Genomic DNA, 22,464 nt, shown 5'->3' with positions numbered 1-22,464 from the left:
CTCACCACGCATTTATTTACCCAATTTTATTTCATTATATTCAAGAAGTCGTTTACCCTATCAACTTCCTTACCCATCACAGTCTTGAGGAAACCAGTTATTAATAAAGCCGTTATTCTTGCAGTTCTGTCGACTGGTCAGAGGGGAAACCAAAAATACTCCCAAGTACTGATAAAACCTCGAAAAAGCAATATGTCCTATCAACAATTTGAGCACGTATTTTTGCTATTTGGGTAAAACTGAGTACTAAAAATGCACTCTGAAATTCTTATTTAGACTATTGACGCGTACGCCAATCAAAGAGCATCATTGTCACAAGTTGTATGGAAATTTAAATCTCCCGTAGGTTGACTATTAAAAGTTGATGGATTGTTAAACTCTCCGTAGTTATAGATGTACAAGGTAATGTATTACAATATGTTATGTACACAAAGTAGGGCCACGTAGATATAACATAAATTCAATAGGGACATGCTTGATGATGAAATAACTTGCTTGTATCTGAATTTCAAAGTTGAATAAGTTGTATAGAAACACATGTTGGAGGCATGGTATCAATTTCAGTGAATAACTGTTGGTGCTCATTTGAAAGGAAAAACCACGATTGGTTGTCAGCAGTTGTCATACAGACTTCTTGACTGTGTATAGTTTTCTATCTACTTTATTATAGTTATGCTTGCAACGCTATTTCGTTGAGCAAGTGGCGTCATTGAATTGGGGAATAGGTTACAAGGTCTAGAATGAGTAATTTACACTAGTGTTGTCAGTACATCCTCTATGCCAGTCCTACCGTCTGTTTTCTGAGGATATTGGTTTCCATTTGAAATGGTAAGATTTCTATTTGTAAATGTAATTTCTAGAACGACTCGCAGTGGATAATTTTCTAGTATTGGTAATAATGATTAATGTTGGTTGTGACATTAAGTAAATTAGGGGTGTCGAAACTTGTTCGAAGTATATTCAAACATATTGAAATGTTTTGAAAGAAACGTAAGGTAATGCAATGTTAATGGGTGAGACAAGTTATTTAGTGAAGCGTTATGAGTTGTTAATTGATTTGATAAAATATATATGGAGGATTCATTAATGTTGGCGTATAGTTGGTTAACTAATTATGTGTATTTCATGAATAAGTTATATGAAATGCGTGCATATTGTTTATTTTAGAAAGTGTTGATTTCTGGCAAATTCACTTAAGTTTGATAACTTAATTTTCAGGCAAGCAGCCTGGGTTCCTAGCCAATTGAGACCAAAGAGCAGTGAGGGCTCCTAGATAATAGACCCCACATGCAGTTAAGGCTACTAACATGTATCCAGTCCCTGGTAGGACTCATAGACAACAAAACCTACACCAAGTCAGACCCAGTGATCCCAACTGAACCGGGCAAGTAAACCGCTCTGTTGTGAATGTGTGGATCCTGGTCACTCCAGAAGTTTTCTTCCGGAAGTGGATACCGTATAATTACTGCAATTGGTCTACTAAGCCGACAAATTTGTCCCACACGGTCTCTGTAGGTTTGGGCAGATTTTAGGTTCTTCAACAGTACACTATAGTAATTTGTGCAAGCTGACATTAACATTGTAATAACAGTTAACATCACGTTGTTACGATTATTGAATGACCTTATTAGCTGAACCTAAACCCAAGTATTTTATCATTAAGTAATGGAAGTAATGATGTTGCTATAATTTTATAAATCCAAAATTATTATTGATCATTAAATTCGTCATTGCAATATCTAATAATTGTTCTTTTGTTTAATTGTTGCATCTTTCATTGTACAGGCGTAAACACCCTAGTATTCAGGAAATTCAACGGACCCAAAATTGTCACAGGAGTTATCTCTGACAATTATTACTGTCACATAATGATCACACCAACGAACTCATAACCAGTTAACACAGGCTTCACGTTCGAAAAAGTTATGTAAGATGTTATTGCATAAAGTAAGTTCATTTGTCAGCCCAGCTTTACAAAGCTGATAGACGCGTTGCTATTATACAATTATTCAACCAATGGGGGAGTATCTGTCAGTATTACATTTGATAAAGATGAAATCACTTCTCAAAGTTTCGCTCTTGGAGCATGGATCATGTAACAACATGCATAGGCACTAGCTAATACTACTTTCGCGAAGATGTTGGAGCTAGTCGATTCATTAGGGCTTGCCGCATTTACTGGCATTCGTACTTAGTATTTGACAAAATTAAGTAATATCGCGATTCGTCTTGTAGTCATCTGGCTGTGGCCAAAACATCATACTAGACTTGACCCTCATATTAGGTTGTGTTGACCCATTTCATTTAGTATCGATTCTCACTCAATCATTGGGATCTTGTGCATGTTAAGCCAACATACAAGAAAGCCCAAATTGCCACCGAAAATAGCTTATAATGATTAATTAATTGTTAGTACGAATTATTATTTTGCTGTAATGAAATACTGGTTCACTATAATGATATATAATGATAAAATAATTAATTTGTTACAATTAATGTCTTATTAATAAGTACCACACATGAAGAATTTGTACATGCAAGTAGATACAAAGTTTTATTTCATCATAACGAATTGTAATTTGTTAAAATGATTATTGATTTGTTTATACAAATTATTTGATTTAATGAAATACTAGTACGTTTATAACGAAACGTCACTTAGTATCACTGGATTTCATTATTCATAATAAGAAATCATTAATTGTTTACCATGTTTAGTAAATTTGTAACAGCTAGTGGAATTACTAATTATATAGTTATGAAGTATGCAATGTGATGTTCAAGCACGTGTTAAATTTCCTTTCTCAGCGTCACTGCAAATTTGGAGTTTTTAATGGTCGGATAAGGTGTTACTGTTATATCCAAGGCTCGTCATAAAGTATTTCCTCTCGCGCCAAAGAAGAAATGAAATGTTAATATACACGCTAAAAATTGATACCGATTACTTCCTGCTAATATTATTAATAGAAAGTAACATTTACATCAGCTAAGCTGTTAAACTAAGACTGTATAACTATAGCGTTGATAATCGGGGAGGTTTTATGTTATGTTTGATTATCCAACACGGAAACTAAGTTCTCTTAGCTATATTAAACTTATGACAGCAAAACTTGTATACTGTTGACTTTACAAATAGTCAAAACAAATCATGATGGGCGTTAAAAAAACTCGTACGGGCATGTTATGAATTTTCTGTGGAGGAAATAATACTAATGAAGTTGGATTAAGAATGTGTGTATAGAGCGATATAAAGGTGTTAGACTGTCAAAGGCGGAACCAAACGTTTATAAAGCAGGAGGTATGTAGTCTCGGGGTTGTTGAAATGCACCACACACAGGAAGCCTCGTGGGAGTCCTCCTCCATACAATTGTGACACGGACTGCTTTTTTTCAACAATATTTGTGGGTATATATCTAGTTACAAACATGAATCACTCAGTCGCTATGCTCAGGTTGTCTGATCACACACGTTATTGTCAATACGTTCCCTGTTTTCCTCAGTTATTCAGAAAGTAATAAATACTGGTATTGACATGCATACCTGAGGTCACTGATTCATCACAGAAACAATCCATGCATGCTTAACTTAAAGAAAACATGATATAGACAAATAGTTTTGTTTATATGATGTAATGCTGTTACTAAAGTTGCAGTCAAACATTTGACTTCTACAGTGAGCGGTGGAAGACGTCATAATCTGAAAGGGCATAAGTCTCGATGGGAAGTTGGAATATCACGAATGTAATTCAAAACCTTTTCACAGAGTGGAACCAATCTGAAGTCTTTACCACACGTTCCAGTATTTGATTTTTTTTTCAAAAGCAAGTAAAATCCAAGAGGTTGCAAACAAGTCTTTATCTAGCCAAGCCAGCACTAGATGTGCTACCTCTGAATTGTGACAAGTGAGTTTACATTCACAGAAGAATTGCCATCCTCAGACTAAATAACCACCACTGTCTCTGGTTGTATTCACAGCGAATTCTACTAACTGTTTGTATGTATGTATGTATTTTAGATCCTCCTGCAAGCAGGAACTCGCGAAGAAGCCATCATTGGTTTACCAAAGCCGCAAGCTGACCGAAATCAGTCTCTTAGATTCATATATAACGTCGATAGTTTTGAATTGTCAATTGTCAACAACTCTGTAACTGGACGACATACATTAATCTTGGAGTGTCTCGATATCGGGACCTTATGATTGAAAGTCGCCGGCGTTAACCACTGAGCTAACACTCCTTGTTTCGAGGTTTTGAGACAACAGGACCTTCCTTTAGTGCCGTGGAAACAACCTCATCTTATGTATCCAGAAGTGACACTTTTGAAGGTATTTCACAAATGTGGGCAGAGTACACACTATCTGCGTACCTGTGCTTTGATAACGTTACATATTATATACAGTTATGATGCGTACCTGTATCACACAGTTATTGCTGTCCTTCGTTTCCGTGTTGGCTGTGCATGAACGTTAAACACTGAGGTCGCGTCCGAATAATGACGTCACCATTGTGTCTGACTCGAGACCAAGTCATGATTTTGACACTAGTCAGCCATATTTTTTACTTTTGATTTGATTTGACCTGACGATAACTGACTCTTGACTTGTCATGACAAGAATGGACTGTGACTTGACTTCTCGTGCGGATAAAATGTGTTGCGAGTTGGCTTGAACACATTCCAACAAATGTCAATTTGGTATTATATACAAACTTGGTATTGATATTAAGTCAACTGCCATTGATACCAACACGTCATCTGGTAACCGTTGACTTTACAAGAATTTGCAACTGAATGTATAATTAATACTTTAGTGTTACAATGTTTTACTTTTTACTTCTTGAGTAGGATCTGTTTCGAAGAGTCATTGATATGTGTCTTACTATTCTACATAAGGACTTGTCACTATTAGCACAAAAAAATACATCAAAGTAGATCTTCTTTTGGGGACACGAGGTATAGGATAATATGTATAGTGAGATATCCAGTTATTTAAGCTAAGCGTTTGAATTATGGGCATTACGTTGTTAATAGCCTAAGGCGATATAATGGTAATAACTGTGATCAGTCAAGCTATAATAAATATTGCATTGTAGTGTTTCATGATTTCACTGCCCTTGCCGAACAGAGTGACGTCAAAGTCAAAACCTGTTTTCATTATATTGTATTTACTTATGCTAATGATTCGTATTACATGAACGCCATTGAAATTTATCTTTGAATGAATGACTGTCACATAGTCCTTTAATATCCTCTTATGGGATTAGAAGCTTGTAAATCCTTCCTTTTATACCAGTATTACGTTTATTTAATTGTTATAACGGCACTACTGGGTCAACAGTTAAGGAGTCACATTGACCAATGGACCTAATGTTTGAAACCAGGTGTATGAAGAGTTTGAGTAAGTAAGCATTAATGCTAATCTAAAAGATTCAATTAAGCCTGTTAGTTTCAGTTAAGGGTAGTTGCGGCGTATAAGACAGGGTTAAAATATATTTATGAAAAGGTTAACAAAAAGATGAGTAGACTAAATAAAGCTTGCACCCGAAAATCAAACGATATCATACAAGATATGGCAACCGTACTACATGCGTCTGCTATACCTCATCGAAGCAGGAAAGATGGATATAAAAGAGCTGGTAAGCATTGGAAATGGAATGGAGTTAGATGGAAAAGATCTCGCACAATTTTAATAGAAGAGAGTGAAAAAGAGGAGAAACAAAGGAAAGAGACGATAGGTTCAAAGAGCGGTAACAAAAACAAAAGAACGTAAACAACAATCAAAAATGAAAGAAATAGGAGCTAATACTTTATCGCTGAAAAAGGAGAACGTTGGGGATGAAATAGCTGTAGAGGATCGCTGGATGTCTTCAGGCCAAAGTGTACCCAAATTGCCGCCTTTTTGAGAAGGAAAAGATGAAATTGACGTCTATCTATAATGGGATGGTCATGGGATGGTCAGGTCTATCTGTAATGGGATGGTCAGAGAAAAATGGGCGACACCTCTGTCTGCAATACTCACAGGACAATCTTTAGAAGTTTATTCGAGACTACCTGATGATCGTGCAATAAACTTTAAGAACTTAAAAGAGGCATGATAACGGAGGTATGAACTTCATGATTAGGTATTTAGACGTAAGTTTAGGATAGAATTGAGTTGATGTAAGAAAGAATTTAATTTTTAAAGAGCAATTATTTCATATAAGTGATAGAAACCTTACTTTCCTCATTAAGGAGAGACACCCTCCAAGTGTAGACGACTTCACATATTGGCAGATAGGTATTTGCAGTCCCATCCAAGAAGTCGAGGAAGTAGGGGGACTTTTTAACAGGCCAACTGAAGCACAATACATTTGATGGGAATAGGGAGTACAGGGGAAAACCTGGCACTCAATTTAGTGCTTAACCAAATCAAAGAGTTTGCTTTATGTGTGAGAACGTAGATCATATTGTCAGAGATTGCCCAATGAGAAACAAACCCAAGCAAAAGTCAGACAAGTCAAGTGAAAACATGGGATTATGTGTAGAGGCCGACATAAAGGTGTGCAGGTTCCTGGAAAATTAGGGAAATTGCAATCAGGGGATGAATTGCCTGTCATAAGTGCAATTGTTTTATTGGAAAGGAGTATGCCCTTAGCAGAAGGTATTGTGCATGATGATCTTGTTCATTTACTAAGGGATACAGGGTGCAGCACAGTTGTAGTCAGACAAAAGTGGTTTTAGAAACATCAGTACACAGGGAAAGCCAGCAATGTATATTGTGAGAAAGTACGGTAAGGGGAGATTTAATTTCTTTGATTCAAGCAAACACACCATTTTTGTCTGGTGAAGTAGAAGCTTTTTTATTGGAAAATCCATTATATGCTTTACCTGTTGGTGATGTAAGTAGATCGGGTGATCCAAAGTGTCCAAACCCAAATTGGAACGCAATATACAGTTCTAAACACATTTTGGAATCATTACAAATGGATGGGTTTGCTGTGAAAACAAGGAGACAAAAATCGAATAGCCTCTGAAAGTTATGTAAGCCCTAGATATTGCATCAAAAGATTAACTTTGCAAGCACAGAGAACAGACGGCGAATTTTTATCAAAGATTTGGAAATTAGCTGTAAAAGGGGACAAGTGTATTTCTAAGAAAAGCTGATGAGATCAAATTTGTGATGGAATGCTGTATCGTGAATTTACAAGTCCTAAGATGGGACGAGGCCAAATTGTAAGACAATTAGCTGTGCCTACAAAATTTAAAGACACTGTACTGAAACTGGCTCTTGACACTCCAATGTCTGGACAGTTAGGCGCACAGACGGCAAAGAATCGCATCATTACAACAGTTTACTGGTATTAATGGTGATGTGAAACGTTATTGTATTTCTTGTGAGTTATGTCAGAGGACAATTCCAAGGGTGTCGGTTACAAAGGTACCATTAGGGGAGATGCCCTTAATAGATACACCCTTTAGAAGAGTAGCTATGTATTTGGTGGGGCCTATTGACCCAGTTACTGACAGAGGCAACCGGTATATTTTGACTCTGGTAGATTACGCATCTAGATACCCACAAGCTGTTGCTCTAAAATGGATGGATACTGGAACTGTTGCTGAGGCATCGATTGATATATTTTCTAAAGTAGGTGTGCCAAAAGAAATCTTTTTTCTAATTTGAGAAGTCAGTTCACTTCAGATTTGATGAAGGAAATAGGGAGGTAGTTGGGGGTGAAGCAGCTTCATACTACCCCGTATCACTCTATGTGTAACGGTCTGGTAGAAAGGTTTGACGTGACATTGAATCGCATGTTAAAAAATGCCAGCAGAACGCCCATCTGAGTGGGATCGTTACTTGCATGCACTTCTCTTTGCTCATAGTGAGGTCCCACAGGAAAGCATGTGTTTTTAGCCCTTTGTGCTATTGTATGGCAGAACGATTCGTAGCCCCCGAGATGTTCTGAAAGACATTTGGTCCAATGAAATTCAGGACGAGGTGAAAACAACTTACCAATATGTGTTCAACCTCAAGCAATGGTTAGAAGAAACCTGTCGAATCGCGTATGAAAGTTGTCAAAATCGTCAAAGCGCTATCGCAAAGTGTAAGACAAAAAAAACTGGGTGAAGAAGTGATTTCGCTCATGCCCTCAAGTACTAACAAATTGTTTACCCAATGGCTAGGTCCCTACAAAATAGTAGAGAAGTTAAGAAAAAATGACTACAAACTGAATGTCAAAGGCTATGAAACATTATATCATGCTAACATAAAAAAGTGATTACAAGAGAATGTGAAAAACTGCTGTTTGGTTGGGATGGAAAGTGGTTATGTAAATGAAGAAAATAAAACTAATGAAGATATAGGAGATGAAATGGTTATGCTTGCTGTGTCAGTAGGTTTAGTTTGCAGGGTGAGGATAACATTGATGAAAAGAATGAAATTGGGATAGTATTCACTTGTATCAAATCAAAAGAATGTTATTGTGATTTCAAGATTATTGAAGATCTTAATGATTGTCATGTAAAGGTAATGAGAGACCTCTTACAAGAGTATTTAGACAAAATAACAGATTTGTCTTATAGGAAATATTTAATTTAGCAGAGTATTCAATGAACGTCCAGTGATCCGGTAAGGTCAAAGCCAGTTCAAATTGCGGTACGAGATGTCATTAGGGAAGAGGTTGAAACTCTCATAAAATGGTTAGTATGAAGAATCAAATTCAGCCTATGCATCACCAGTAGTGCTAGTCCGAAAACGGGATGGCACAAACCGATTTTGCAGAGATTTTAGAAGGTTGAATGCAATTATCGGACAATATACTTGTTGAGCTGCTAAGCATTATGATTGATCTCTAGACTAATGCAAATATTATCACCAAGCATGACTAGCATTGTTCGATAAAGGCAAGGCATTGAGGGGAATGGCGGGCTTCCTTACTTGTTTGGAACCACTGGACCTACAATCCGTCCATGGCCTAGTTGGTTTTGGTCGAGAGCATGTTGAGGGGCACGTCAGTATTCGAGTCCCGGTGGGGACTAAAATGTTTCTCACTTTAATTGATACTTAGATCTAGTGTCACAGCCGGAGGTCCTTTGCTTTGGCCAGGATCTTTTTTGGGTGCAAGGGAGACTATTTTGGGTTGTAATTGTAGTGCCGAAAGAAGTGCTTCAATTGTTTATACAAAACTGCGTGTTCCATAACAAATGTGAAAATTCTAGCAAGCATTTAACTTACCATGTATGGAAAGATATTTGTATACCACCGATAACGTATTTTTTCAAAGTGGGTCAAAGAGTATTGCTTGTAACTGCTTTGAACAGAAATATACCTAGAAGAAACATTCTGGTACAAATACAGTAGTACCAAATAGGTCTGTAAATGGTTGCTTAGGAATGTTTACTCCTTTTGAAGTTCAAAAAATGCTATTATTAAAGGAAAATCGAAAACTATATATTTTTACCAAAATATTTACTTCGCATTCAAATGGTTTACCCCTAAAAATAAAAACTTTCGATTTGTTGAGTATATTTCGTAATGTGTGAAACTAACAACTTAGTGAACTGGATAAAATCATCCAAACACAATAAAGCGATATTATAATGAGAACTCACGTTGATTAGTATTGCCTTCCATGCGTAAGTATTCAAATCGCTGACATGTTGTGGATAATCACTGAAGTTAAACATCCGCAGTTCGACATTGCAGAGTCTTTTAACCTGTATTAACCAAAAGCGAAGTAAGAACATATTTACATCAATGTGCAGTTATCCCACCGGTTTTTTTGTTTGTTTGGGGGGCTGGGGGTTAAAGATGCATTTGAGTTGTGAAATGTACTTGTAAAATGTACTTATATGTACTAAAGTAAGTAAAATGTACTGTATATATATATATATATATATATATATATATATATATATATATATATATATATATATATATATATATATATATATATATATATATATATAGATATATATATATAGATTTATATATATATAAATATATATATATATATATATACATATTTATATATATATATATATATATTTATATACATATAAATATATATATATATATATATATATATATATATATATATATATATATATATATATATATATATATAATTATACAATATATAACCCATGCTGTTTTTTTATATCATATTATTTAGAAATTTCAAGGTAGCATTACGATGTCTTTTTACCTCGTCTTGCATCTTGGTTGACAATCCTAAGTCATATACGACGATTCTCTTTCCAGGCATATATTTCTGAGCTGTCCCGATGTAACCCATCGCCTCGTTGTAGTGATTGTCAGAGAAGGCTGTTATGAGGACCAATCTGTCGTACAGTTCATCTATCGAAGGTACTGACACATCTACATCGATATCTGAGTATGTCATTGGAGGTGGCATGAACCAATAATTGTTTCCGACTTGAACAGAAACTAAATATAAAAAGGAATAACGAGCAATCCAGGGAGATACAAACTCATTTCAAGAACAATTGATGATAGGCCTCATATGAATTAACGCAATATATAATTGAGAATCACTTTTTTATTGAAACGGACATAATTTTTTATTCAATACTAATGTATATCATGGTGCAATGTTTGTTTCAAGAAACTATTAAGCAAATAAGTACGACACGGTAGTATAAAGAAAACTAGATAGAGCAAGTAATAAAGTGAAACTTCAGGAGCAAGGAAGAGACATTCGAGTAAAAAAATGATAAAAGATATCGGTTTATGCTAAGAAATCTTTTCTATGAGTTAGACCAAATTAAAGTGGCTATTTAAATATGTTGATTATATATTCATTGTTTATATTTTTATGTTCACTGCCATATTGAATATGTTAATGGGTCAACTACGTACCGACATCGCGAAACTTCTGAGATCGCATGTAGTTTATGCAATTCAATATTCATCACTTACAAGTTCTTAACATTATAATGTGAATTCAGATTATGAACGGTTACGAATGATATATTTAAAAGAATAGCCATGTTTCATCTAATGGAAGACAAACTCACCTGTTGATTGGATAATTTCCGGTGAATATTGCCAGAAGAAGAGCCCAGAGACGAGCCCAGAGACGAACACCAATGCTACCAATTTTAATGATAAAGATTTGTTCATATTGACCTTGAAAGAAAAAAACGTTGCATTGGACGATACTGTTGGCTACGTTAGTGCATTAGCTCAAGTAACTAAATAACCAATTAACGTCAATGTCAATGTTTCTTAGAATTAATGTTATGTTAAAGAATTAACTAAATGTGATCTCATTATCTACTAAAAATACTAAATCGTCAGTCAGTGGATTCAAAATATAACTTATATCCAGAATATAATAGGCCTAATTGTTTCCATGATTGCCATGTCTCTCCCTCCTTTCTCCCCCACTGACCTCACATTAAGACAACATATCATTTCAAAGTGTATCAGTATGTGAACATTGTTTGGTTTTACGTGCCCTCAGTTCTATTAACTAGTCTTGATTTATCGTATATAAGATATCATCACTTTTAGCCGACTACGGTAATGGAAAACGTGTGAGCTTTCAAGTCGAAGGACTGTAGTACAACATCAGAACTCATATATAACTGTAACATTCAAAATGTTTTTTTTAAGGAAGCTCGAATGTACAAACACAAATTACCTGCAAAGCAACAAAATAATAAGTGACTGGGTGAACCAATACAACGATAGACGCGTAATTTGGAAAAGCCAAAGACTCAATTCGAGTTTAGTCAAGGAATCAAAACATTTATGTTTTGTCTTTAACTGAAATATTTGTATATAAAAAGCAAAACACATAGGACATTATCGATATTATGATTTCATTTAATTATTGTTTATATGATTGATTACTAGCAGAGACGTAAGGGTCAGTGTTTCTTGCAGGTAGGGTGGAGGAGGAGGGGGGTGGGGGAGATGCATGTCATTTCGCTGTATGTACCGAACTAATCACCCAAGGAATAATGGGATCGTTGGTTTTCCAAAAGGTGGTCCAATTGCCATAGCACATTCGTTTCACTGTATTTAGTATCGGCTATATAGAGTATACAAAGTTGCGGTAAACCTCGGTGCCAAATATGCCCCCATAATAACTCAGGCACCGTGATTAATATGATCAATGTTGACTGTGGTCTTAGAACCTCTTCACTTTCTTGTGGCCCTAGCAACGTCATTAACATATTGTAATGTTGTTTTTTTTGTAAAAATTCACTTGGTGATCTTTTTTTGTAAAAGTAAGTAAGCCTGACGTTTCGATCCTAGCAGGATCTTCTTCAGAGGCTAAATGACAAGTAACCTGTCTGTATTCTGTGCGTTTATTGTCCCTTATGTTACTTTTACTTGTCATTTAGCCTCTGAAGAAGATCCTGCTAGGATCGAAACGTCGGGCCAATTTAAGTTTACAAATTCTCTTAAACAGACTTTCTAGTGGATAAGCAGTTTGCCAATAGTTTTATTTTTATTTTGGTGATAATTTCGCAGGATTCCCAGTTTCTGAACACTCCAATCTTCGTCGACATTCTCTTAACAAACCTAACATGTATTTAATTACATCTAACTTCAAATATTTAACTGAACGTAGGCCAGGGACGTAGCCAGGGGGGAGCAGGGGGAGCGACCGCTCCCCCCCCCTTTCAGTGTCGATTTTTTTTCTTTAAACTGTCGTTTTTTTAGCATGGTATTTTGCCAGTGCTCTTTTGATCTTGAATACTCGTCAGCTCCGTTAACTCGATTGTAATCGTAGTAACAGTCACGCCTACTGATTCAACTACTTACTTAGTTTGGCAGATGCAATTAGCTAAATTTAGCTTATAGCCAATTACAAGCCTACAGTTGGCCACTGCGTTATAAAATACATATTGCCTACCTAACCGCACTCTATGGAATGTCACGAACTGTATGCACAACAACGTCGACAACGTTCGTTCAATGAGTCGTCCTAAATTGTTGCACGAACAGCATGTTATGAAGCTAAACTAGCAATCGTACGTGATACGCACTTCCTATAAATAATTATTACACTGCTAATACACTGCGATAACGATATTTGTTTTTAGGCCACTGCATATCTGACTGTATTACAAAATATGAAAGTTTATATTGTCCATCAGTTAAGTTCGTCAAATGTATTAAAGTCCAGACATTGGACAATAAACAAGAATCATCCTACTGGAAAACTTGTAAAAGAGCACTATGTTTGTCTTTCTGATATATTATGTAAAAGAACATGTAAAAGAATTTAAACAGGAAACAAAATCTGCTGATAATGATATCATATGATCAGGGCGTAACCAGTATGTAGCACGATAGTTTCATTCAACACTCTACCCGCCGAAAAAGACTATAGGATCCGATCTTGTCAGTTTTTTAACATGTAGTTAAGAACCCGTTTACGCAGATAATATTTCAGTTGAGAAAACACTTGAGAAATTTGCATCAGATGGCAATCGTCGGATAGCTCTCGCCTTCTCTTATTAGGCTAACTTAAACATTTACTAGCTATACAGTTGTATCAAAGACATTTCTGGACTATCTTTGTATCCACAAGTATCAGAAGTTGAAAAGTAAGACTACTCTGTACATGTACCTTCAAGGGCGGCGGAACCGGGGGCACAGGGGTCAAGTGCCCCCCACTTTTCCTCAGGTTAAAAATGTTACCTTTTTCTACATAAAACTTGTACTCTTGATCACCTTATTAGGTCAGCGATATTTCAGTAAGAGATCTAATCCTAATTTAGAACTATCAGGGGCGTAGCCAGTATGTAGCACTGTAGGCCCGGGCCTTCACTTTTTTTGGCCAAGTTATCTTTTTTATTAAAACACCCATAATTCAAATCCATAAGCTTGCTGGACGAGTTTAAGAGCCTAGACAGGAAAAACTATTGAAATGAACGTAGCAAGATTATGGCTAAATTAGGTGACCTATTCTTCTGTCATCTAGGCTGTCATTCATATCGCGTGCCGTTTCATTCAATACTCTACCCGCCGAAAAAGACTAGGATACGATCTTGTCAGTTTTTTAACATCTACTTAAGAACCCGTTTACGCAGATAAAATTTCAGTTGAGAACATTCCACAGTCAAATAAGCCTATCGTTGATTAACAGACTTTATATGTATAGAGCTGCAGCACTTTGTTGCCTGTTGTTGTCACGATCGGCGTTCCAAATTCCAAAACAGCCTCTTCGATAAACATTTACTAGCTACAGTTGTATCAAAGAAAATTACTCGCTTTGGTTGTATCAAAGACAGTTCTGGCCTATCTTTGTATCTACAAGTATCAGAAGTTGAAAAGTAAGACTACTAAGACGGGGCGGGGGGGGGGGGGGGCGTTGATGGAGTGATGTGTATACGCAAATAAGATAATACAATAAGATTTATAAAGGGTACTAAATATCAGGCTGCATCAGTCCAATCGAATATCTGCAAAGTGCCCTTTGACGTCGGTGCCCCCCCCCCCCCAGATTAAAAGTGCTTCCGCCGCCCTTGTGTACCTTGCTAATTTTAATACATTATGTATTATTGAATTACGTACTATTTTAACTCGTTTGTTTTTTGGGTTTAAAAGTGATATTGAATGAGGTGTCTCAAGTTAGCAAGAGGCCAGGGAACCAGAATGAACATTCGGGAAGGGCCGTTTCCGGCCATCTGGGGGGGTTGTAAAACCAAAAATTTTCTTGTACGCTCCGCGCCAACCGATGGTGGCGCTCCGCTCAGATAGTCGTGCCTACAACTTTGAAAATCCATATCAATCGCAAAAAGTGCTACCCCCCCCCCTTTCAAATTCCTGGCTACTTCGCTGACGTAGGCGGACGGTCATCGATTAGATATTTCGTATTCAGTCTCACATTACCGGCTCCTTTAAACAGCGGTGGAACAACTACTTCAAATATCTCAGACACGAGAAGTACCAATAAGAAACAGAACTGTCAAAATAATATATAAATAAATATATATATATATATATATATGTATGTATACATATATAAATATTTTATATTGAAATATAGCTACACGAGGGGATAGGCACAGCATCTAATGTTTCTACAAGTCAGGCACTCTATAAGTTTAAATATGTTGTGCACAGGGCCATAACCAGGAGATGCAAGTCTGGTTTTAATCAAAAGAAAATTAACTGCCTTGGTTGTATCACAGCATCTATCTGTTGGGCTGATATTCAGAACTACGTTATGGACATGTCCTATGTCATATCTTGTCTTTAGCATCACACATGTTTGTTCTAGTGTATAGTAGTATGAAAAGGATGGTTTTAAGTCATTATCATAAAAGTAGTTCAGAACTGAGGTTATTAATCAGAAATTTTGATTGTGCAGCAATCATTCTATAACAATAATAAAATAAAAGCATTTTAAACAAATTGAAGAACATGTAAAGAAACTGAATGTAAACATGCTGATCTTTACAATCCACAATCACACATTATTTGATTAAAACATCGTGCATATCATTATAACAAATGTACGTACAACATGTGATTAAGTGCAAATACCCTCGACAATGCAATAGATAAACATGCTAAGAATGTTTATGTATTTGAGTGCAACTTGAACCTAACTTTCCATATCACATGCACTGTTTCACACCAGTTACCCTCATAAGAGCAGAACGCTCTGAACTCCATTGTTATTGTGTATGGGTACAATTTTCAAAGCCCTACAGTTGATCATTGATGAAACCAACCCACCCCTCCCCTGCCCCTTCAACCAGACACAACTTTTTTATTAGTCACTCAATCTTATCAACTGGTGTCTCAAATCATGTTTAAAAATACCCCAAACAAACAAAACTTAATATCAATAAACTGACAATGAAATAGGTTTTCGTTGTACGAGTGAGCCCAATTATGGAATTTTCATGATGTTCTTAAAATCTAAACTGTGTACCATATGAAACAAGAAAGAAAGTGGGCAATATCAGCTAATGACGTTTGGCAGGCCTAACAAAGCATTATTTAATGGGTGCATGGCTAGTGTCGGGGTACTATTTTATAGTGCATGCTGCAAGAAATATATGTGATACATGTTATGAGAATGGCCGACAATATCAGGACTGGAATGCAATATTCAGGGATCACAAATATCTATTGAGCTGTATCTTCAATTTTTATCAGTTGAAATTAAATGTGCAACATACGAAGAGGCTAGTGAATTACATGTCGTGTTACATGATTTTCTTACAGCTCTTTTTCTAAAGCTGGATGTTAATAGACAGTGTATCGGCATGTCTAGAGGAGAATTTCAATCAACAAGTTATGTTCACTAGCCTTCTGAAACTGGGACCTCCTTGTGCTACGACCCAAAGCAAATTGCTAGGAAATATGAATATTGAACAGCACATATGAGTTTGGTCTTGCAAATACCTATTATCTAACTGGGTCAGGCATTAAAGGCGTATATTGGCTGGCCCTAGCCAGTAATATCAACTTTTGTAACCAGTATATGCTTTACTCAGGCAACTAACTTAAATGTTTTCTAGTGCCATACTAAATTTCTATTAACCTAGGCCTAGGTATCGCACCCAACTACATTAGACTAAGTCAGGTACCATCCTCCTGGTAAAAAACAATTGGTAAATGTTTATAGACATATTTTTCACTTGTTCCAAGTGGCTACACTGATAACATCGTAGCATAGCCTTACCCGTTGACTTATACCCTAGCTTTCACAGACACTAGCCTATGTACGCTAAGACAAATCCTAACTATGGAAAGTGCTTGGTCACTCATTTTTGCATATGTGGCGTTTTTACTGTAAAGTAATTCAGACCTTCAAATGTGACGATTAAGTCTTCAAGACCCACTCTGTGAGTGTTTGTTTCCATAAAGATGTTATCGCTGCATGTCGCTGCATGGATATGAGCCACGCGGCCCTGTTCTTTTACAGCACTTTGTTACGTTGTGTTCCGTTTACTGCACATTGTATCCTATTCCCGAGTGCGCAGTTCGACAGCGCAGACAGAACAAATCCCTAACGTTTGAAAAATAAAAAACATTACTTTACTGAATATTCGACTCCCCAAATCTCCTCTGGATTTTCGAGCACAGAATAACTGAATCAATAAGTACATCCGTTACAAAAGTGAACGTGTTACACTCGTAATGTTAAGCTAGTATAAAGACAAATGCTTTCCGTTGTTCTAACCCCGATGCAGGTTCAAATTCCAAATGGGAAAATGGCTACTCGCTCTCTACTGTCACTTTATTACGCTGCGTTCAGTGTACTGCACATAATATCAATTTCTTGTGTGTGCAGCTTGACAATGCATTTTAGGTGATTTAAAATTAACAATAACGCTTGAAAAGTACACATTTTAACTAATTAAATACTCGACTCCCCGTTTTTTTTCCTCTAGATTGTCGAGCAAAGACTGAATCAATAAGTACATTTTTTACAAACGCCAATGTTACCTTTGTAATGTAAATCCAGTAAAAAGACGAATGCTTTCCATTGTTCTAAAGCCAATGTAGGTTCCAATTCTCGATGGGAAAATGGCTACCCGCTTCTCAACGTCACTTGTGTTACGCTTCCGTGTACTGCATATAATATCACATTCGTGAGTGTGTATTTTGACAATACGTGATTTCAAAATTAACGATAACGCTTGAAAAATACCAAATTAAACTTACTAAATACTCGACTTCCCAAACCTCCTCCCGTTTCTAGAGCAACGGTGAACTGAATCAGGAAGTAAAACCGTTAAACACTTTAACGTGTTACATATGTAATATCGTAGCGGTCTGTAAGCCTACTGACCATGTACACATTCTTCCTGGTTGCACATTAATCTATTACACAAACAAATACTTTCGATAGATCACACATGTATGTGTGTATGATGGGTATGTTAGCCGAGTTAGTTTTGTATTAATAAACAACGCTGCGAAGTTTGAACATCGACATGTAAATTGTCGGTTACGCTCATTTTTCATATAGCACAGAACACAGAAACTACCAGTATAATGTTATGAATATTAAAATACTTTAAGCGTTCATATAAACGATGTAGAGGATGATCTTTCAAAGCAGATATATATTTTTGGTAAGTCTAATAATGTTTTGGCGGCAACATTCAAGAATATTATATTCAAAGCAAAATATATGTGTACAATATTTTAGGAAATTCTTAACTATTTTCTTTCCGTTAACATGTATGAAGTGATACCAAACTGGGTCTTGCATAATTAACATACGGTGGAATTGATATATTAAACACTTTTCGTGTTCCCATAGGAAAATGGGGACAAAATAGGTCAAATATTAAATTACTTAGCTAACACCTTTGAAATATGGTTATGAAATGTTAACGTGTCTTAGTTGAGACTCCTACGTACATAGTTTGGGGAGTACGCTCAACATATGAAACGAGAATCATCGTTTTCTCCTCTATTGTTTCTAAATTTTAATATCTTCAACTATCATTTATCTTGTTTTCTTTGGATTAAAAAGTAAATTTTTCTTTTCACACGTATTAAAAACCTCCGTAGTACAACATCGATAAGCACGTTGATTTTGGCGATTTGCACGTTAAGAGAAATGACAAGATAAGGCAGTTTTCTCAGCATATATAACAACAAAGGAGTGGGAGTCTGAACGTATTTCGTCAATATAAATAGTGGATAGTAGGGCTGATAGGGTACCTCCTTGAGGGGACGGGAGTTTCAATCTCAGATGTAGAAAAAAAAACTCCTGTATTTGTATTTGCCTGAACCAGCCTTTTATGAAGTCTACCAACCAGTGAATAAGTCAACTTACCTCATAACACTACATACGTCACTGATTAAGCGGTTCGGTAAAACCGTGTTAAAGGGGTGACGAATCCCGTGAAAAGAAACGTCTGATGCCGGTAATCTGACCTAGTTTTGAAGGAGGTGTAACAGCACTGTTAGACGCCACAATCGATCCTTGTCAATACGTACAATGTATACAACAATAATAGTTGCACAACGCATAACAGAACTAAAGTACTGTATTGCAAGTATAGTAGTCTACCGCGCGTTTTACTGAACAAAAGTTGTAGAAAATGCGAATGCTTAGAAAACATATGCCTCTTATTATGGGCGAAATGATACCGGTTAACTTAGGCAGTCAACGATTCCAACAGTGTGCGTTACATCTTAAATGTCGACTATCCTCAGTCCGTGTGCAGTCTGCATAGCTCCAATGTAAACAGTTACCGATTTGGTAGTTGGCCTTTGCTACAAATAATCTTTGCAGATCACATTCTACACAACTTGGTTGGCTTATCATGATATCTGCTACAAACCCAAACTGTACAAGGGAAAGAAAAGCACGACCATGGAGAAGAAAGCAGATACCACTCGGTGAGGTATTTGAGGATTGGAACAAGATACTGAAACACTTAGGCAGCTGGACACACAACCAGTTAGCAAGGTACCTTCTCGATGTCCATCTAAGCACTGTTGCGATTTATGTTCGTCGAAAAGTGGCTTTTCCCTCGATCAAAGTTACATGGCGAAGGCAACTACTGGGGAAAGATCATCAGACCCATCATCAAACGCAGCTGACCGAAAACTGTCTGCATTATCGCTTTCGTAAATAGGGCTTTCCAGGTGTTTGGGAGGGAGGGGATATTGCACGGCTACATAACTACAAGCATTATTATGAAGTGGCAAGTACGTAGGTGACTGCCAAACCTGGTTGTGTGGGTAATTCATATCTATTCTACCATTAAAAATAATTCAGATTATTGGTAACTGATAACAAAATGCTAAAGTGTTAAGGTACACCCCTTCCTTGTTTCACCATGATTATGAAATTTCAGATCTTGTAATTGCCATCATCAAAATGTCTATCAGAATAAAATAAATGTAAGCTTTGAGATAAGCTTGATACTAATCAGAACAAAGAAGACATGAGTATTAATAGGCACAACTGTATGATATACCATTAACGACATTTCCCTACAGGGGATTGAATCCTTAGGTAGCCGTCTTAACCTAGTACGAATCAGCAGAGAGAGGCTGTGGATGCAACGCCTTCGCAACATTCAACCTCATGGGCTCAAAATTTAGGAAGGACATGACTAACTTTTCTCCTGCCCCCTCTCCCTCTTCCTTTGTCCCCCCTCCCCTTCACTCCTCTTCTCATAGCTCTCTTCCACCTCTTTTCTCCACACCTGTCTGTTTTTGTCCTTCTCCAGTTATTCCCTAACCCCTTCCCTTAATCCTCCATTTGTCCCTCCACTGTCTATCTCCTACCTCTCCTCTTCCCCTGTTGCTTTCTTCTCTCCATCCCTTGTCTACTTATCCCCTTACATCTATCTCTTTGTGTTCACCATGCTCATTAACCTGTCTGTATTCTGTGCGTGTTTTTGTCCCTTCTGTTACTGTTACTTGTCATTTAGCCTTTGAAGAAGATCCTGCTAGGATCAAAACGTCAGGCCAACTTACTTTTATACATTCTCCTACTCAGGCTCTCTAGTGGATAAGCAGTTTGCTAACAGTTTTATTTTATTTTCACTTTATATTGTGACAAATCTCCAATCTAAGCCTCAAATTTCATATGTATTTGGATTAAAAGTTTCAAAAGATATTTGTGTATTCCATCTCTTTATGATTCAACACCAAAAAGGATAATCAAACAGCATTTACACACATCTCACCCCCCCCCCCTCCGGTCTCCCTGACAACACCCGGCAGCATGCTATTGCTATATATTGCTTACGTCATGAACCATTTTCATTTTATTGAACATACAGGGTAAAAAGTGATGTTAGATGCAAACTCATTGCTACTGTATGATTTTGCCAGTTTAAAATTACAGTAAGACAAATTTTATGTATCGTGCAAAAGTACTCTCTTGTCTTTCATCAGCTACATTTGATGCTTAGTAAGAAACAGCCTTGCTGCCATTGACTTTAATCATCATTGAAATCGTCCCAATGCCGTCTATGAAGATGGAAATGTCTAGTGAGTACTGTATGTTTAATGTATTACACCACATTGTCAGATAGACAGAGGTCACCACGTAAAGGTACCCTGTCTGTTCATGGGTCAATATTGTATTTTAAGCATTTATCATTTCTGTGAAAGAAAGAAATTTTGGTATACATGTTGTTGCGAGATGTTTGCAAAAATGTTATGATACCATTAAAGGTTTGTTGTGCTATGTAATTTCCACTGCCTGAATACATGTAATAACTATTTTTGGTTTTTATAAAACCATGAACCTATGCATATATGATGGCATGTGTATTTGTGATGCCCTGTTTGTAAATAAGATTGCCAGAAGGAAAGCTTAGAGAAATCTCATAGTAAGTATTAAGGTGTATTACATTGTCGACAAGTAGCCTACTGATTTTGATGGAGGTCAATAATTCATTTAGGGTCGAGAAAGGTCAAATTTTTAAAACCTTGTGAACAGAGCATGAAGACCAGTTGTCATGTTTATTTTGCTGATTTATCCCACAGAGTACAACAAGTCTACCAGTGGTTATTTTATGTTATCAACTTTTATTGTTAATAAGTTTGTCTCATATCAATGCTCCTTGCTTTTTACCTTTATCAAGTATGTTGTACATCTTTGTTGTACAGTATTTTAGATTCATACAAAAATAACCCAGGTTACATCATCAAAACCATAATGACATTTTCTGATTATTTTTACCTGAAATTGGAATACATGTGTGAAAATAAAATATTATGTTCTGTCAGAGATTGACAGCAGAATATTCCAAGGCGACCAATGAATGGCATCCGATACCCGTCAAGGTAAACAAGGTTTATGGAGAGAGTTGTGGCAGCCCGTGTTTAAAATATAATTCTACAACAAATGAGGTGATCCTGGACCTGATAGTTCCAAAAAGATCTGGCCAGGAATGACAACTGTTTCAAACCTTCTATTGAGGAAATGCAGGAAAATTTCCAAAGCAGGTTCAGTGGTAACATTGAGTTCACCAACTAGTGTGCTTTTTACCTCAGATATAGTTCACAACAATTTAACTCCCGATGATGTCAATCATATTTAGGAGTTCTACAAGTTCGACAAGCAGCCAATAATTATTGTTTGACTTGTGTTGATGTTCACATTAATTTTAAGCAAGATGTTTCAATTATCTGTTTAATCTCTTGTGAGATAATTCTCTCAATTTTAAAATGAAAATATATTCTGCTAGTTGTTGCAGTAGATGTCTTAAAGGCCACGAATACAACCATACAACCATTACTTGTAAATAGCATGTTGCAATGTTCAAGCACATTTCGCATTCGTCCAGACTATTTGAAATGTCTAGTGCAATGTCCTATGTTTTTATCTTCTCATCAAGTAGGATATAACTAGCTGTTGTTTCACCATTATATATGCCAACTATGCCATGTTATGTAACATATAACAGTTTATATTGTGTATGTAATCAGTGTGTAACCATATTTCACTTACACCCAAACCATGCAGCATTCTGTTAAAAGTCAACTGTAGTTACCCCCCCC

General features: G+C 36.4%; 1 protein-coding gene across 4 annotated transcripts in view; it reads right to left on the bottom strand.

The window, feature by feature from the left end:
- The window catches only part of LOC139983513 (uncharacterized), a 50,502-nt gene that overhangs the window by 4,352 nt on the left and 23,686 nt on the right, over window positions 1-22,464 (bottom strand). The window contains exons 1-4 of one of the 4 annotated variants that reach the window (XM_071997121.1): window positions 17,644-17,771; window positions 11,013-11,124; window positions 10,181-10,422; window positions 9,585-9,689 (exon numbers count right to left, since the gene is read on the bottom strand). The exons of 1 other annotated variant lie outside the window; for it this stretch is intronic. In XM_071997121.1, the coding sequence (XP_071853222.1) occupies window positions 9,585-9,689; window positions 10,181-10,422; window positions 11,013-11,118 (453 nt within the window). In that variant the 5' untranslated portion in view covers window positions 11,119-11,124; window positions 17,644-17,771. Of the gene's footprint in view, window positions 1-9,584; window positions 9,690-10,180; window positions 10,423-11,012; window positions 11,125-17,336; window positions 17,344-17,424; window positions 17,772-22,464 lie in introns of those variants that run through there. 2 more of the 4 variants (XM_071997120.1, XM_071997122.1) reach the window with 2 other exon arrangements.

This window comes from Apostichopus japonicus, chromosome 16 (genome assembly GCF_037975245.1).
Source record: "Apostichopus japonicus isolate 1M-3 chromosome 16, ASM3797524v1, whole genome shotgun sequence".
Classification (NCBI taxonomy): Eukaryota; Metazoa; Echinodermata; class Holothuroidea; order Aspidochirotida; family Stichopodidae; genus Apostichopus; species Apostichopus japonicus.
This window is presented reverse-complemented; position numbering and strand designations above follow the sequence as displayed.